This window comes from Serinus canaria, chromosome Z (assembly GCF_022539315.1).
Source record: "Serinus canaria isolate serCan28SL12 chromosome Z, serCan2020, whole genome shotgun sequence".
In the NCBI taxonomy this organism is placed as follows: domain Eukaryota; kingdom Metazoa; phylum Chordata; class Aves; order Passeriformes; family Fringillidae; genus Serinus; species Serinus canaria.
The window spans coordinates 66,297,392-66,311,335 of record NC_066343.1 but is presented as its reverse complement, the minus strand read 5'-3'; the positions used below and the strand labels follow the sequence as shown (position 1 = coordinate 66,311,335).

The 13,944-nt window shown below is 55.9% G+C and overlaps 1 protein-coding gene across 1 annotated transcript; it reads left to right on the top strand.

Moving 5' to 3' along the window:
* Positions 1 to 38: 38 nt before the first annotated feature.
* On the top strand, positions 39 to 13,944 carry GBA2 (glucosylceramidase beta 2). Its single transcript, XM_050987104.1, has 17 exons — positions 39 to 265; positions 4,045 to 4,136; positions 4,340 to 4,455; positions 4,554 to 4,772; positions 5,371 to 5,610; positions 5,953 to 6,055; positions 7,339 to 7,492; positions 7,774 to 7,899; positions 8,002 to 8,186; positions 8,528 to 8,632; positions 9,277 to 9,384; positions 9,865 to 10,016; positions 10,168 to 10,274; positions 10,413 to 10,555; positions 10,891 to 11,006; positions 12,749 to 12,940; positions 13,024 to 13,944. The coding sequence occupies exons 1-17, from the start codon at positions 75 to 77 to the stop codon at positions 13,249 to 13,251; spliced, it is 2,577 nt and encodes an 858-aa protein (XP_050843061.1). The 5' UTR covers positions 39 to 74; the 3' UTR covers positions 13,252 to 13,944.

Below are 13,944 nucleotides of genomic sequence, written 5' to 3'. Positions count from 1 at the left end.
GCCCCCGGGGCGCGGGCGGGGCGGGGCGGGGCGGGGCGGTGAAGAAGAGGGCTCGCACGGGGCGGGGGGCGGTGATGGCGGCGGCGGAGGAGACGGTGGAGTGGCCGCTGATGCGGCGCTACGAGGGTGCAGCGCAGGGCCGCGGCGTGGCGGCGGACGGTTGGCGCGTCTGCCTGGCACACAGCTTCGAGGAGCTGCGGCAGCCCTACGGTGCCGGGGACGTGCCGCTCCGCGATGTCCTGCGGCACGTCGGCTTCGGCTTGCGGTACGGCGGGGGATGGAGGGGGCCAGGAACACACCGGGACGAGGGAGGGCGTTCCGCGGGGGACACAGCGTTGCGCTGGAGCCGCTCGGTGCCGCAGGGGCCTCGCTCCGGGGAGGCACCGGAGATGTCTCGGTGTACGAACGGGCAGAGTCCGGCGGATCACGGAAGGCCCCGGGCTGGCGGGAGCCGCCCTCCTACCGCCCGGAGGCGCCGGCACTCTCCAGCCTTCCTGGCGCCGGCACCGGGAGAAGTTGGTGCTGAAGGGGCAGCACCCGGCGCTTGGGCTCCTCAGAACGGGGGAGCTGGGAGGACTCGGGGCATCGCTTGGGGATGGGGACCCCCATTTCCCATCCCTAGGGCTCATCGCTGCCTTATCCTCCCCGGCACAGTCCCCAGTGCTGGCCGCTGGAGGTTAAACTAGGGCCAGCTGGGAGGGGTTTGGAACGCTGTGTGCTGTGGCAGGTTCCGGAGCGGGGCACCTCTCTCGGCTTTGCCTTGGGGTGAGCTGGAAGTGACGACGGAGAGCACGCGTGGAAAGCGACAGCGTCGTTTTAGCCTTTAACGCTGGAGTCCGGGTGCTGGCCGTGCTTGTGCACCCGTGGGGCTGAATGCGGGGACCTGCCACGGCATTGATTATTTCCTTGTGCTGGATTTATGACTTCTGCCTCCATTTTCTGCTGGTGTCCTTGGAAGCTGCCACTTGCCAAGCTGGTTCCTGCAAAGCTGGATGAAAGGGCAGATTCTGGATTGCTTTGGGGTGCAAAGCATGCTGGTTTGACCTGAGACACCCCGGTGCGAGCCTGGGCATCCGGGAAGGGAGAGCATAGGTCATACGCTGGAGATAAATAAAGGCTGCTGGAAAAGCTGCTGCAGCAGGTTGGGATGATCTGAGCATGTGGGAAAGCATGAAGTTCTGGTGGGGTGAGCAGGGAGGAGAGGTGATCCTGGCCTTGTTTTCATTGAAGTCTGGAAGAGCCTTGTATCTGTCCTAGGAAAAGGTCTTTGAAAGCAAGAAGCTTGAAGTCAAACTACTGCCTCTTCTGTTCAAGTTTAGGAGGTAATTTAGTTGTTTTCTCAAAGTACTTTTGCCATGGCAAGAGCTTCCTTGCCAGGAGATTCCAGCCATAAGAGCAGAGGAGACAAAGCGCTAGGGTAATGAGAAATATCTGTGTGGTTTTGATTTAAAACCCAAGGCAAACATTGTTGGCTGAAACGGCAGCCCATTCAGGGATGCAAGGATATATGGGAGGCTGCATGCTCCAGGTGGACATCTCAGCATCTGCCTGGCTGGGGCAGCCAGCTCATGGAAACCTGGATGCTGGTGCTGCAAGAGAAATCTGGAGTTCAGTTCTGTGTCATGGTGCAGGGATCTGTGAAGCCCTGCAGATTGGCCTGCCTTTTCCTGAGTGACCCCTGTGCCAGGGATGTTCTCAAACCTTGGCATGGCTTGGTGCATCAAGTGCAAAGTCACCTGGTACAGGTGTTTGTAGCCATTGGGGGCACCTTGGGGCCACTGCTTAGGCTCAGGAGATCCAGAGGAGCTCAGCAGAGGAGCCACAACATCCTGGGTTGACATTGTTGCGTGGAATTAAACATGATGAAGGGTGCCCTCTTCTGCAGCACCAGTTCTAGGTGCAGGTGACATGGCTGGGGGTGTGGACAGCCCTGATGCAGGATTTTTTTGTTAATCAGGGCTTGTAAGGTTAACTGTTGGGAGCATGTGTGTCTGGAAAGAAAGGGCTGTGCAGAGGGCTCAGCTGAGGCTGGCGAGGCAGGTGAAGAGGTGCAGGTAGGTTTCCGCAGAGGTGGTTCATGTGTCCTGAGAGGGGTCATGGCACAAATCCAGATCAGCTGGGTCATGTTCAGCTAGGTTTTAACTCCGATGCCAGTTTGAAGGGGAAGAAATGCCCTCCAGCCCTGGCAGGACTTTTGGTGCTACAGAACACAAAGTCTTTCTCCTTGTTATTCTTCAGCCCTGGCAGAGCTGTTAATAGCCAGCAATTGGACCACTGGGCTTCTCCTGCTGGCTTGTGTGATTTTGGGAGAAGCTGTCAGGAGAAGAGTTTGCATATTGAAATGGTAAAATTACTTTGGCAGTGGCAATAAATTCCAAAGTTTTTCAACTGTGTTCTCGTGTAAAAACTGCTTCCTGAAATCCATCTCCTGCCTCCTTTCCAAGAAGTCAGGATGCCCTGCTAGGCTGTGCTGCAGCCACTCTGCCTGGCCTTATTTCCTGTTGCCAGAAGCCTGCTGGGGAAGCAGCTGGGTTGGTTCCTTGACGCTGGGTTGAAAAAGATTAATAATAATTTCCTTGAGAGAGAAAGAGCACTGCCAAAACCTCGCCTTGGCGGGGTAAGGCTGGGACTGTCCTGTCTGGAGAAGAGCAATTGCAGCAGATATAGCTGGAAGATAGTGGCAGGCCCTGGTTCAGGGCAGTCAAGCAGGACAGGCTGGTTCTCATCATGCCCTGAACCTCTGTGAGCAAAACATGCACAGACAGTCAAACACAAAGCTGGGTCTGTAGGAGCAAAGAGCAGGCTGCAGTTAGGTCCTGTGAGATTGCAACCCAGAAAATCTCACCCTGAGAGAGATTTGAGGACCTTAGATGTTGGTGAATAAAGATGATTGCCCAGTGAGCAGCCAAAAAGTCAACTGTGGGTTGTTTCTGTTTGGGAAGCATAGCAGTAGAGGTGTCATGGGAGAGCCTCTCTCCCTTGCTCCTGGGTGTGCATGTCCCAGGGGATTATTGCTCATTGCCCATCGCCTGCGCTCTGCATCCTGTGCAATCAGGAGCAGGACAGGCTGTGTGCTCCTGGTTGGGGTGGTTTTCTGCTCAGCAATATGAAATGGTTGTCTGGAGGTAGCTCAGGGACTCTGCTCACCATGGGGGCTCCTGTGTCCCCCCTGCCCACCTGGCACACAGGGCCATTGAGCTGCCAGTTGGGTCTTACCTGACTGTTTCCTGGGCAAGGTTCAGCAGCTTCTAGTCTGGTTCCCATGTGCTAATTGTCTCTGAATAGAAGGCTTAACTTGGGGCAGTTTATTAGCCAAAGCCAGTACTTTACAAGCATTGAATCTGAGCCCAGCCCTGCTCCTCTTGCCTGCAGTGGTGCTGGCACACCCAGCTGCAGGTGTGCCCCTGTTTGGGTGTCTTGCTTCCCAGACCTTTGGGTGAGAAATTATCTGATGGGCAGTGCTGGTCTGTGCAGCTGGTGTGCGGGAGGAGGCAAGTCCCCAGGATCCTGCCAGCTGCAGACAGCAACCATCACCACTTCCAGGGCAAGGCTGCCCTGTGCCCTCTGCCCCTGATGAAGTGATAGTGTATAGCAATGGGGAAGTGGGTGGAGGTGGAAGAGCAAGGCTCGTGTCCCTGGAGCAGTGTGTGTCTCTTCTGGGCTTGCGCCTCTGCTTGCAGGCCTTCCTTAGCAGGACACTGTGTACTAGGCATGGAGGCCCTTGTGTGCATTCCCACTTCTCCATGAGTGTCTGGGAAAGCCTGTGCTACATGAGCTGGGAGTCCTGCTCTTGAGTTGCCCTTGCAGTCAATCCTGAGCTGCCTGAAATATGCCTGCTTGTACTTGCTGAGTGATGCATGCTCCAGATGGGTGATAGAGCCTTATCATTCCTTATCACTTCATGTCATGTGCATGGGGACACGGGTTCCTGTTGTACATCTCTGCCAGAAAGGAAAGCTTAACCTATGCTCCTCCTGCCCAGTGACAATGAAGGGATGGTGTTGCCTGCTCCTTAGTTCTTCAATACTTCTCTTTCCCTTACAGGTACTTCAGGTGGTGGGTCAAGAAGACCTGCATAGAGAAGAAAACTGCCTTCATTGACCTCTTGTGTGCTGTTCCTCTGCAGCAGATCTATGGTCAGCCTTCACTTTGGACACTGGGGTGGGCAGGGGTTCAAACGGGGCCATCAGGGTGCTAGGTGGAATGAATGAGTCAAGGAGCTTTTGTGATTTGGATGATACTGAGTGGCTCTCCCCTGCAGAAATGAATGGGGAGAGTTCTTGAGCCAGGTGCCACCTGGGGAAGGAATGGGGTTGCTAACTACTGGTGTCTTTGCCAGGGTGCCCGCTGGGCGGGATCGGGGGAGGCACCATCACCCGTGGCTGGCGGGGAGAGTTCTGCCGATGGCAGCTGAACCCTGGCCTTTACCACTACGAAACAGTCATCGCCAATCAGGTAGGGTCTGTGAGGGGACTGAGAGTCACTGCAGCAGCCTGGGTGCTTGGGACATCTACCACAGGACTCCTCTCATCCCCTGATGTGCTCCTCCACAGTTCACAGTGTGCCTGCGGTGCAAGGGACAGACCATTTACCAGCAGGTCTTGTCCATGGAGAGACCCAGCAGCCTGCAGAGCTGGAACTGGGGCTACTGCGGCCACTACGCCTTTTACCATGCCCTGTACCCCCGTGCCTGGCTGGTCTACGAGCTGCCGGGGCAGCAGGTGGTGCTCACCTGCCGGCAGGTCTCGCCCGTCATCCCCCATGACTATAAGGTAAGGCGGTGACGGCATCCCCGAGGGCAGAGCTGCTCGCTCGCCGCTTTCCCAGCATTTCCACACTCCCGAGGGTAGAGCTGCTCGCTCGCACCTTTCCCAGCGTGTCCCCACGGCCGCACTCAGCAGCCCTGTGGGCGGAGGAAGCCCCGCTGCCGTGCGGGAGCTCGGCATTGCAGCAAGGGATGGCTCAGCGCTGCCCGTGCCGCCTGCCAGCCCCAGGCGAGGGTGGCAGCTGTGCTGCTGACACGTCTGACCTTCCTCTTACCCCGGCATTGCAGCAGCACGTGAGCCGGTATCAGCCTGCCGAGCAGATGAGTGATGAGACGCCCGGCTGAGCCCTAAAGGCTGCTTTCCGTCCCTCTGCTGCCCGGCGTGGGGCTTGCCAGCCCAGGGCTGCTTCTCTGGAATTTTGTCTTGCCTTCTTCCCGAATTCCTCTGCTCCTGCTGCTGCTGCTCAGCTTGGCAAGAGACTCCAAGTCCAAGTTGTTATTGCCCGTGCTCTTGCTGCCGCTGCATCCTGCGTGGTGTCCCCAGCAGGGGGGAAATGATGCTGCGGAGCAGCAGCCCTGTAGGCAGCTTTCTGCGTCTCTGCCAGGACTCCAGCTTGCCGGTGGGAGTGTTCATCTGGGAGGTGGAGAACGGGAGGGACGAGGACGTGGAGGTGTCCATCATGTTCAGCCTGCAGAACGGGCCGGGAGCGAAGGCGGCCGGGAGCGGCGGGCACTGGAACGAGCCCTTCACCTTCCACAAGGATGGCCAGCGGGTTGCTGGGGTCCTGCTGCACCACTGCCCGCCCGTGAACCCCTTCACCCTGGCCATCTCTGCCCGGGAAAAGGTAAAGGGCTGGCCCTGCTGCCGTGGCTCCTACTGGGGAGACTGTGCAGCCCTGCTGCATGTTGGGGAGCTGCCTGCAGGCAGCTGGCAAAGGATGGGGTGGCAAGGGCTTGGGGTTGGCACCGTTCCTCAGCGCTTGCCTGACTCCAAGAGTGGAGACATGACTTCCCTGAGGGCACCCTCTTTGGGAATGGTGTCAGGAGAGCAGCTGAGGCAACGAGTTGAGAGTTGCTGGGCAGCACATGAGAAGTGAGTATCATGTCCTGCTGGTGGTATTGGGGAGGGGAGAGTGAATCTTCTCCTCCAAAGGAGCAGCCCCTGATGATGCTCTTCCCTTGTTCAGGCTGGCACGGGAGTCACCCATGTGACGGCATTTGATCCCACAGGATTGGGTGGAGAGGTGTGGCAGGATCTCCTGCAGGATGGCAGGCTGGATTCACCCCCTGGTGAGTGCCTCCATCCACCCTGGGATGGGTGCAGGGGGAGCAGGGCAAGTGGGTGGCCATGCTGCTTCTGGGCACCCAAGCCAGGGCAGAGTTCTTTCCTCCAGCCTTCTTGGCTCTTCAAAATCTCCCCAGGATGCTGTGGCTTGTTCCCAAATTTAGGCTGTATCTAAACTTCATATTGCTTGTCCTTGCTGTGGTTCTCCAAAAGCTGTTCATACCACTTAGAGGCTGTTCTTGGGTATTGGCTACACATGCCAATGTCTCATTATTCTCTGTGTGGTTGCACACTGAATTGAGATTTCTGCTAGGAAGCCGGCGTGCTTCCCAGCCCCCTTCCCTTAGTTCATTTTCAGATAAATTAGCTGTGTCCTGTCAGAATTGCTACCACTAGCATTTGCTGGTGTAACCAGTGTTTGGGATTTAGTGCTGCTGTCACTTTCTGTCCTCTTCCTACTGTAACAGTTCTCTAAACATCTCTGGTATTTTTCTGATAATTCTGCATCCATTCTCAGGTCTCTGCTCACTCCCTTGGGAGGAGCCTTGAAGCAGGGTGGCATCTCCAGCTTTTGGTACTCACCCCTATTGCCATAAAAGGTGACCATTTCCCTAATGTCTGTCAGTTTTTAAACAAGGATGGTGCTGACAAACTAGGGGTCTTGCTGGGTCTTGGCAAGATTTTTTGAGGCTTAAATTATGTAAATGAATTGTTTGTGATGTAATTTTTTCCAGAAAAATAAGCTTCCTGCTTAGAAGCATTCAGAGCTCTCCAGGCTATTGGGTTGTGGTTTTTTCTTCATGCATGCCAGACATTATCATAGTCAGGATCTGTGCTTATGTCGCTGTAATTAGTTTACCTCGTACACATGTCAGAACCAGCATATAATTATCCAGCCACCTAAGGGTTTTTCTTAAATACCAGGGTGGCTCAAATGCCCTGCAAAAATCTGGAAACAATGACTGTCCCTAGAAAGTCACAGTGTCTCTGACTGCAGTGCAGATACAGAGTCATGGGATACTCTGTAGCTTCCATTCATGCCTGGTGGCTTTTCCTGCCTGATCTGTTCCTGTTCTTGGATGACTGAATCTTTTTAACCACTCCTCCTATGGAAGGTTTTTTTTCCCTGCAGCGACATCATCCCTTAAAGCCCTGGGCTATACCTTCCAGGTTGTACAAGAGCTTTGGTACGCCCACTCTCGTCTCCCTCAACGTGTGTGTGAACTTCAGTTACCCTCCATTTGGTCTTCCTTGGTTGCTTAAGAATATCTTAATTTTTTTCTGGTAGGTAAAAGTCGGCTGACAGAGAAGGGAGAGGTGACAGCAGCAGCAGTGTGTGCCAGCTGTAGGGTGCCTGCCCATGGGCACAAGACGTTGGAGTTTGCCTTAGCTTGGGACATGCCCTGTGTTCACTTTGGCTCCAAGGAAAAGCTGCACCTCAGGTAGGTGGGTTCTCTCTACTGGTGTTTGGCTCATGCCCCCAAAGCCCTGTTTTCCCTCCTCGCTGACTTGTGTACTATGAGGGGACCTTTTGCTGCCCGCTCCTTGTGGCTGTGGCCCTGCCAGCTCAGGGAGAGGACCCTGTGTCCAACCCCTGCTCCCCAGTGCCCCTGCAGTAGCAACAGAGTTCCACTGTTCTCTGCAATCCAGTGTCCCTCTGTGGTGTCTGTGTGGGTTTCCCAGGTGGAGCCCATGGGGTGCTGACCAATCCCTCCCTTGGCAGGCGGTACACCCGGTTTTTTGGCAGCAAAGGCGATGCTGCTCCTGCCCTGTCCCATTATGCCCTGACACACTACGAGGAGTGGGAGAGGAAGATTGAAGCGTGGCAGAATCCCATCCTGGAGAACAGGTAGGGCAGATGAGAGCACCTTCCCAGTGGCCTCCTGGGCTTGGCTGCCACAGGAGCACCACCACCCTGGACTCCGAGGATGAGCTTCCCTCTTTCCCACAGCCAGCTGCCTTCCTGGTACAAGTCAGCCCTGTTCAATGAGCTCTACTTCCTGACGGATGGAGGGACCATCTGGATGGAGGTGCCCCCTGACTGCTGTGCTGAGGACCTACAGGGGCCGGCAGGGGCGGGGCTCTCCCACCTGCTCCCTGTCCTGCGGGAGTACGGAAGGTTTGCTTATTTGGAAGGTAACTCACAAGGATGTGAGGCATTCTCCAGCCTCAAGCCCTCCCATTACTGTAGCCATAGTGTGTTTTGAACCTGCCATGGGGATGTTTTTCACACTCCAGTGTGTGTAGGGAGCAGTGCTATTCCCAGGAAAAGCCCTTGCAACCCTGAAGGATAGGGCATGCAGTGTTCCCCACATGCCTGATGCTCTGTGTAAAGAATGAAACCCTCTTTGAACGGGAGCCCCTGCGTGGGCTGGGAAAGATGCCCGTGTCCAGGGCCCTGTGGAGGGAGCAGCTTTGCCCCTTCTCCCCTCCCCATGGCAGTGTCCTTTCCCTCACCACCTGCCCTGTCCTGCCAGGCCAGGAGTACCGGATGTACAACACCTACGATGTCCATTTCTACGCCTCCTTCGCCCTCATCATGCTGTGGCCCAAGCTGCAGATCAGCCTGCAGTATGACATTGGTGAGTGTCCCCAGAGCCCTGCCTTGGTGCCTGCTCAGGCCTTCACCTCATGGAGAGACAGAGCCTTTGGGACAGCTGCTGCTGCTGCAGAGATGTGTGCCATGGAGCCAGCATCCCCCTCCAGCCGCTCTGTTGTGCCCAGCACTTGCAGCCCTGGAATGCTGCTGCCCCAGCAGCTCAGTGCCCAGCACTGGGGGTGCCTTCTTGCCATGCTGGGTGTGCCCAGCTGGCTCTGCCTGCCCTGGTGTAGCCCCTGATCTTCCCAGCTCTGTCCTTGCCCCTTGCAGAGCAGACATGGAGCTGTTTGCAGACTCCCAGTCTGGGAGCTCTGGCTGGGTTTGGTGGCTGCTTGTTGCTGGTCAGAGTGTGGAGCACAGCCCTTTGTTGGGCTCTGGTCGGGCTGAGCCCACTGGGTTCCCTTCCCAGCCCTCCCTTAAGGGGGTAGTGACAGTTGCATGTCCCCTGCTGAGTGGGGGATGGAGAGCAGCCTATCCCTTCAGGTCTTTGCCGAGGGCTGTGACCGTGGAGCTCCAAAGGGCAGCCTGGCATACTGGTGCTGTTGGCTCTGCCTGTGCTTATGCTTGGACCTTTCTGCCTCAGTTTCTGCTGTCCTTCTCATATGTCCTGCTTTGTGTTCTCTGCAGCTGTCACTGTGGTGAATGAGGATGTCCAGCCCCGGCAGTACTTGATTTGTGGTCAGACAGCCCAGGTGAAGATGAAGAATGTGGTGCCACATGACACTGGGGACCCAGGTGAGGGGTCTTTTGGGCCTGTGGGGGAGCAGAGGTGATGCCAAGCTGTGGGAAATGGGTATGGTGCATGAAATACACTTTTTGTTGTTGTCAAGCATTGGAACTGGCTGCCTGGGAAGTTGTGGTGCCACCATCCATGGTGTATTTAAAAGCGTAGATGTGGCACTTAGGGATGTGGTTCAGATGTGGACTTAGCAGTGCTGAGAGGTCTTTTCCAGCTTAAATGATTGTGTGATTCTATATTTTCTGGGAATGGAAAGCTGGATAGTGTGGGGTGGTGATGAAGACCGTGCTGCATGGATCTTTTACCAGGGAGACAGAGGGAAGTAGCAGGAAGGCTGTTCTCACTAGAGATGGCACAGGGTACAACTTGCTCTTTCAGTGCTGTTTAATCCCAGCACCCTTGGGTCCTCACTCCTGTGTAGGAGGAGGGATGTTTGTTGCTTGCTGCCCTGCTGCATCTGGTCTGTCCTGGTTTAGGTGATGAGCCATGGCAGCGTGTCAATGCCTACCTGATGCACAACACTGCTGACTGGAAGGACCTCAACCTCAAGTTTGTGCTGCAGGTGTACCGTGACTACTACCTGACACGTGACTCCCTGTACCTGCAGGACATGTGGCCAGTGTGCCAGGTACTGGGAGATCAGACTGTGGGGCATCACCGTTTCCCACTTCCCACTTCAGGAGCCAAGCAGCTTCCTGAGAGGGTGGATGCCCCCGAGCAGAGCATGAGGAGCTTCCAGGATGTGAGGACTGCGTGACCATGTCCTGCCTCTCCCACAGGCTGTGATGGAGTCGGAGCTGAAGTTTGACACGGATAACGATGGGCTCATTGAAAACAGCGGCTTTGCTGACCAGACATACGACGCGTGGGCAGTGCATGGAGCCAGGTGAGCAAGAGAGGGTGGTTGGAGAAGGGGGGCTGTGGGGAAAGGACATAGGTCAGAGCTGGGCCCTTGTATCCTGTTTGTCACAGAACCCTTGAGGTGTCCCACATTGCTGATGCTTCTCTTGTTTGGCTCCGGCAGTGCCTACTGCGGCGGACTGTGGCTGGCTGCGGTCTGCATGATGTGCAAGATGGCAGAAGTGCTTGGGGATACTGAGATCCAGCAAAAATACCTGGACATCCTGAACAAGGGCAAGGAGGCATTTGAGAGGATGCTCTGGAATGGTGGGTGCTCAGCAGTGGGGAACCACACTCAGCTGGCCGTCTGTGCATCCCTTGGGAGGGAGTGGCTTCTCCTTGGATCACAGAGCCTTGTGTGGAATGGGGGAAGGAAGGGGCAATACTGTCCCTGCAAGCTGGGGGGAAGGAAGGGAGATGCTACCCCTCCAAATGCAGGGTAAGGAGCAGCTGTCTAGGCAGGAATAGGTGTGGGAAAGGGAGAAGAGCTTTCTTGTGGAAAAAGCAGCTGCACTCCTGCCACACAGGGAGGTATGTAGGGACAGCTTATACAAGCCAGTATCTTAATCTATCCATTTTAAACTGTTTCCTGCCTTTTCCAGGAAAATACTACAACTATGATAGCAGTGGAAGTGACACGTCCAGCAGCATCATGTCAGACCAGTGTGCTGGGCAGTGGTTTCTCGGAGCTTGTGGTCTGGACCGAGGGGACTCTGAGGTAAGAGAAGGGGCTGCCTGGTGTGGTTGTGGCAAGATGGGACCTGTGGCAGGAGGAAAGCAGCAGCAGGGCTGGCATGTGTTGGGGGTTACACTTTAGGGGTAGTGTAGGAGGCACCTGCCTGCTCTCTCACTCTGTGCACCGTAGTGGAGGCTATTGGATGGGTACAGTGGAATCCATCTTAGACCAGAACCCTCTCACAGAAAGGCCATGCAAGCAGGGATGTATAACTGCAGCAAGCTTTGGGCCCAGTAGGGTTTGTGGTGGGCAAGGTGCTATTTGTTTAAAAACGGTAAAAAAAAGTGTATGAAACTTTCCATGTTATTTGCTGCCCTAAAAAGTCCAAAATTAATATCAGAGGGATCTATGGCTTATTCCAAGTCATGAAGGCTGTTGCTCTTCAGTTGCAAGAGAAGAGTTGGCTTCAGACTCCTCATGTCTATGCTCAGAGCAGCCACTGGTGCTGCAACACCTTAAAGGGAGAGGGGCAGTGCAGAACCATTGGGTTATTTACACCCCATGGGCTGCTGTCACAGCAAAGCTTTCTGGTGGACATGGACAGGCAAAGGCCTCAGCTGAGTGAAGGGAGGAGTGGCTTTGTCTGTTGGAGGGTGACAAACCACTTCACTGTGTATTGGGAAATCAGAGAGGAGCTTCAGGTGACTTGGCTGCTCATTCCCTCCTGTGTTTGCCCCACTATGGGGCTGGGGCTGTGGCTGGGGCTCCAGGCAGGGTGTGGCCCAGCCCTCCTGCAGTAAACGCCTCCTGCAGTTCCTTTTGGGGAGGAAGCAGTAGATGTGGTGCAGTCCAGAATGTTGCCTGCCTTTCCCCAGCCTCAGCCTTGTGCTGCTGAAGGTGGCACTTGTCCCTGCTCTCTGGTGAGGTCTGAGCTGACTGCAGGTGGGACTGGTGAATTCCTCTACTCTGTTAGCACGACATTTCATAGATTTTTTCCATGTATTTTGCCATTGCCTGGCTGGCATCACTCCTGTCTGTGGCCTTGGTGCATGAACAAGTCAGAAATGTGATGTAAGAACCGTCTGTGATCCAGTCCTGAAGAGAGTGTGCCCAAAAGCTTCTGCCAGAGAAGGGCAGCCCAGCCCTTCACTGATTGCCACAGCACCCCCTGGGCTTATCTCCAGAGCCACAGTGGGGAAAACTGTCTGCAGGGATGCTTGGCTTGAGCATAGAGAGGAGGGATTTGCTGCTTTTGCTTTGGACTGCCCAGCCTTCCCTGGCAGGGTCCTGCCTGGTGTCATCCCAGCCACTGCTTCCCCTGGCTTTGGTGTCACCAGACTGACAGTAAGTGTCTGGCATGGCCCTGGGCTGTGCTGATGAGCCCCATGGCTCTTGTCTCTCTTGCAAGTGACAACTATAAAACAGATGAGGATGGTGTGGTTGGCCAGGCCCCCAAAGCAAACCCACAAGAAATGGGGAAGGGGCTTGGCTGGTGATTGTGTGTGAGAAGCTGTTTTTGAAGATCAGCTACTTAGATGAGCTGTCAGCGTCCTCTTGAGCAGTGTGGAATGTGTTTCAGCACATCTCTGCCAAGTATTTTGGGAGCTTTTTTAACCTTTTGGGGAAAGAGACGTTTCACTTGCTCCTGTTATTCTTTGAGGTGGGAATTTGTGTCTGTTGACCCAGCAAGCTGTGTTGCCCTTTTCCTCACGGAAAATTCAATCCTGCTCCAGACCCATCCTGAGGGGTCTGCACAAGCACCAAGCCTGTCTCTGTCCACCCAGGTTTTCCCCAAGGGTCACGTTCTCAGCGCGCTCAGGACCATCTTCGAGAAGAACGTTCTGGGCTTCGCGGGCGGCACCATGGGTGCCGTGAACGGCATGAGGCCCGATGGCAAGCCCGACACCTCCAGCGTGCAGTCCAACGAGGTGTGGGTCGGCGTGGTCTACTCCCTGGCTGCCACCATGATCCAGGAGGTGAGCAGGGGGATGCTGCTGCTGCGCTCCCCAGCTCCGTGTGCTCGGTGGGCGTGCTGATGCTCCTGTTCCCTCTCATGCAGGGCATGGTGGAGGAAGGATTCCGTACGGCGGAGGGCTGCTACCGGACAGTGTGGGAACGGCTGGGCATGGCTTTCCAGACGCCGGAGGCCTATCGGGAGAAGAAGGTGTACCGCTCGCTGGCCTACATGCGGCCCCTCAGTATCTGGAGCATGCAGCTGGCCTTGGAGCGCCGGGCTGGCCGGGCACCGGCGCCCGCACAGCTCCCCCAGGACCACAGCCACCCTTGAGCCTGGTGGCACTGGGCAAGGCACCAGGGGCACCACGAGCTGGGGGGTGCAGATGGCAGGCAGGGACCCTCCCTCCCTCCCTGTCTGTGCTAGTACTCACATTGCTGTTTTCCTTCCCTACCTCCACTATGTGCCCTTGACCTCAGAGGGCTTCCAGCTGCTGATGCTGAGCACAAGGGGGGACCAGAGGTGTGGGGGATGTCTCCTCAGAGTGTGGTGGCTTAAGGAGTTTCTGCTGGAGCCTGTGCCTCCCCTTCCCCATCACTCAGGGCTCTGATAGCCCGTAGGCTCCCCAGCCATCCCAAACTGCAGCTGGTACCTTGCCCAGAGGCACAGGAGACCTCTCTCCTGCAGGCTTTGGGCTGGGTAAGGTGGGCAGCTGTCCTGCAGGGAAAGAAAAGGGTGTGGGTGAATGTTTGTGTGAGGAGATTGGAGTGGTGCACTCAGGCACACGGATGCTGTAGTTGTCCTGGGCTGACACTGCACATGCTGCCTGGCTCTGCCCCAGCAGGGCCTGTGGCAGACACAATCCCCAGTGGAGACCCGGCTCCCTGGACAGTGACAATCTGAGCCCAAGAAGCAGGTCCTGGTCTGGTACCATGGCCCCCTCCCTGCTGGCACCGGGGGCAGGCAGTGGAGCACATGAAAGGGGATAAATCACTTCAGTTCTTAATAAATGTGTCCAGCTGTCTA

Bases quoted from the DNA above. Each gene is read 5' to 3' on its own strand.
- GBA2 (XM_050987104.1), top strand. From the start codon at position 75: ATGGCGGCGGCGGAGGAGACGGTGGAGTGGCCGCTGATGCGGCGCTAC. The intron at 4,456-4,553 runs GTAGGGTCTGTG...GCTCCTCCACAG, and splicing joins AAACAGTCATCGCCAATCAG to TTCACAGTGTGCCTGCGGTG. The intron at 10,556-10,890 runs GTGGGTGCTCAG...TGCCTTTTCCAG, and splicing joins TGAGAGGATGCTCTGGAATG to GAAAATACTACAACTATGAT.